The sequence below is a fragment of the Sinocyclocheilus anshuiensis genome, unplaced genomic scaffold (genome assembly GCF_001515605.1).
Source record: "Sinocyclocheilus anshuiensis isolate Anshui unplaced genomic scaffold, SAMN03320099.WGS_v1.1 scaffold954, whole genome shotgun sequence".
Taxonomy (NCBI): domain Eukaryota; kingdom Metazoa; phylum Chordata; class Actinopteri; order Cypriniformes; family Cyprinidae; genus Sinocyclocheilus; species Sinocyclocheilus anshuiensis.
In genome coordinates, this window is record NW_015536527.1 from 599785 (window position 1) to 602624 (window position 2840).

Below are 2840 nucleotides of genomic sequence, written 5' to 3' on the forward strand. Positions count from 1 at the left end.
AAGTGGGCTACAGATAGCCGCTCGTACTTAACCGAGACGTTGAAATGACGGCTATTGCTTGCTGGGTGGAAACGTAGGCCTACATTTGATGCAGGGTATTATTTATAAGAAAAAAAAAAACATGGCAGCTTTGCAGTACTCCACAGTCCACAAAATAAGTGAAAGCCCTATTCGGACGGGACTAGTTTTACAGGGGGTCGTTAGAGAAATTAGTGTTTCACAGACGTACTGTGTTTTTCTCACACAACCTCTGTAATAATTCCAGACCAAATTACCTAGTTTTTCAGCAAACTCAGCGATCCTCTGAGAAAACGAATCCCGTCCGAATGCGAATGTCTGTGATGGCCGGTGATATTTTTTTTCACAACGCGTGTGAAAAAACGCGTTGTTATGTGTTTTGGCCAACGTGAATTACCGCAGATGCTCTTACCGCGCGCATGTTGGATATATTTGAGAAAAACTAAAACAAAAAACAATAATAAAACCAAGAGCCAGATCTCATAAAACCTTAAGGCTGGCTATTGTAATATCAGCGTCAGTAAGATTACTCACGTTTATTTCTGCACTCAGTTAGGCTACATAATGGTTTAATATGTACCTTTATGAAAATGAAACATGGGTTTACTACAACAACAACAAAAAAAATAGTTAAACTAAAGCAACCACACATTAACATGGTTTTGCTATACTAGCCATTTAGCTTCACCATGGTATTTTTAGTAAAACTTATTATACTAATGGTAATCAATCCGAATGATTATACGCAATGCACACATACAGAGCGCGTGATCTCTGAAACGCCCAGATGTACAAAACAGACCGTCCCACCTCTGTAATAAACACAGCAGATGTTAGTCCCGTCCGAATTGCTACATTAAAATTGCAGACGTCAGGTGACTCAAACGTAGTTTAGAAAAACTAGTCCTGTCGAGCTTCATGAAGCTGTGATTCGAATCACTACAATCCGATTCGTCCATCACTACAGAAGCTGAGAAAGATGTTTGTTTCGTATGCAGATGAAAGAGAGAAACGTCGCGCATAAGGAGGCTTTAACGAAACAGCAATGACAGAGCACTTAAACCGTCACGGAATTTGTAGTCAATTTAAAACAAAATGAAGAATGTCTCGAATTTGCTCTCATTGCTCGTGTATTTTCTCGCGTATGGTAAGACATGTTATAATCTCTCTTCAGGTCAATACGAAAGTGACGCAGTTTAGTTTACATTCGACACATTGTAATATCTGTATTTTACTTGAGCATTGTAAGACATTTATTTGTTACAGTTTCTTTTCTGGTACGATACAAACGAACAATGAGCATTAACGTGTTTTGTGTGTTGTTGTTTGGCTCGTGATCAACTGTTCATTTCTTCTTCAGGCGTGTCCGGTGTTGATACAGATGAAGAGACAGTGTCTGTGATGGAGGGAGATTCGGTCACTTTAAAATATCTTATAAACCAACAAGAAGACATTATGTGGTATTTTAATAACATTTCCATCGCAGAAATCACTGGAGATCAGAGTAAGATCTGTACAGGTATTCGGTGTGATAATCGTGCTGAGAGATTCAGAGGCAGACTGCGGCTGGATCATCAGACTGGATCTCTGACCATCACAAACACCAGAGCCACAGACTCTGGACTCTATGATGTATGGATCTCCAGCAAAAATCGCGGCGGTGGAGGATCCTACTCTGTTGTTGTTCATGGTAAGTCATTGTTTTTAAAAGCAACCCAGCAAGCAATAGCCGTCATTTCAACGTCTCGGTTAAGTATAGACCCGATATAGTCCGGCTATGTGTAACCCACGTCTAGCCCAAATAACCTTGAATTTGGTTTCATGTCGTTTTTTGGCAAAATAACTTGTGAGATGTATGATATTCCATCATGTAAGCAAAGTAACAGCGTTTACAAGGTGTTTGGTTTCATTTCTTTGACATGTTCAATACGTAGCCTGTGCGTAGCCACGATTTAGCTCGTAGTCCGAGCGGCTATCTGTAGCCCACTTATAGTCAAACCTGATTCACTGTAGTTTTTGGCCAGACAGCGCATGAGATGGTTGATATCCCATCATGTTCGCAGTGTCAGTAATATCTACAAATATATAAGTGTCATTTCATGACATGGTCTATATGTAGCCACGATTTAGCTCTAAATTGGACGGGCTACGTGTAGTCTGCTTTTAGCCCACCTGGCGAAATCGAGGCAAACTGTGGTCTAATTTTAATGGCTTGGCTATAGCCCTATACCAGTAACCAGACCAGCGATGAGCATAGCCAAAATAGCCTTAAAATTGTTTACATGTAATTTTCGCCCACGCAGCTTCTTATCAAATGCAAGTAAACTTTTGAACCATTTAAATTAGCATTATTTTATATATTTTTAATTATTTTACAGCATTATTAAATATATCATTATTTGTTATGCCAAAAATAAAGCTAATTTAAATGTTTCAAAGGTTTACTTGCATTTGATAATATGATGTCATGCATCCCACAAGCTGTTATTACATTCATACACATTATATGATATTATTGATATTCGGCTGTCTTTCATTTTATAAATAAAAATGCAATTACAATTCCAAACCGCTAGATGGCAATTGTAGCCCTACTGAGACATGACTACTGGCAACGTTAGAGATCAGTGCTGTGTTTTGAATTTTTTTACGAGAACACTAAGTACCGACTCGGACCTTTGAGTCTCGTTCAGTAAAATGAACGAATCTTTTTTCGAGTCATTTCATTAATTTTAGCAAAATATAGTTAAAATGTTACGTGTTACTTCCCTAACACGTCTACTACTTACGCAAACGTTGATCACACTACAAACAATACAAAA

General features: G+C 38.4%; 1 protein-coding gene across 1 annotated transcript in view; it reads left to right on the top strand.

Annotated features, from left to right (window-relative positions):
- Positions 1-856: 856 nt before the first annotated feature.
- LOC107694226 (uncharacterized) overlaps positions 857-2840 on the top strand; it is a 9666-nt gene continuing 7682 nt past the window's right edge. The window contains exons 1-2 of the mRNA XM_016493867.1: positions 857-1165; positions 1379-1636. Coding sequence (XP_016349353.1) covers positions 1114-1165; positions 1379-1636 — 310 coding nt within the window. The 5' untranslated portion in view covers positions 857-1113. The remainder of the gene's footprint in view (positions 1166-1378; positions 1637-2840) is intronic.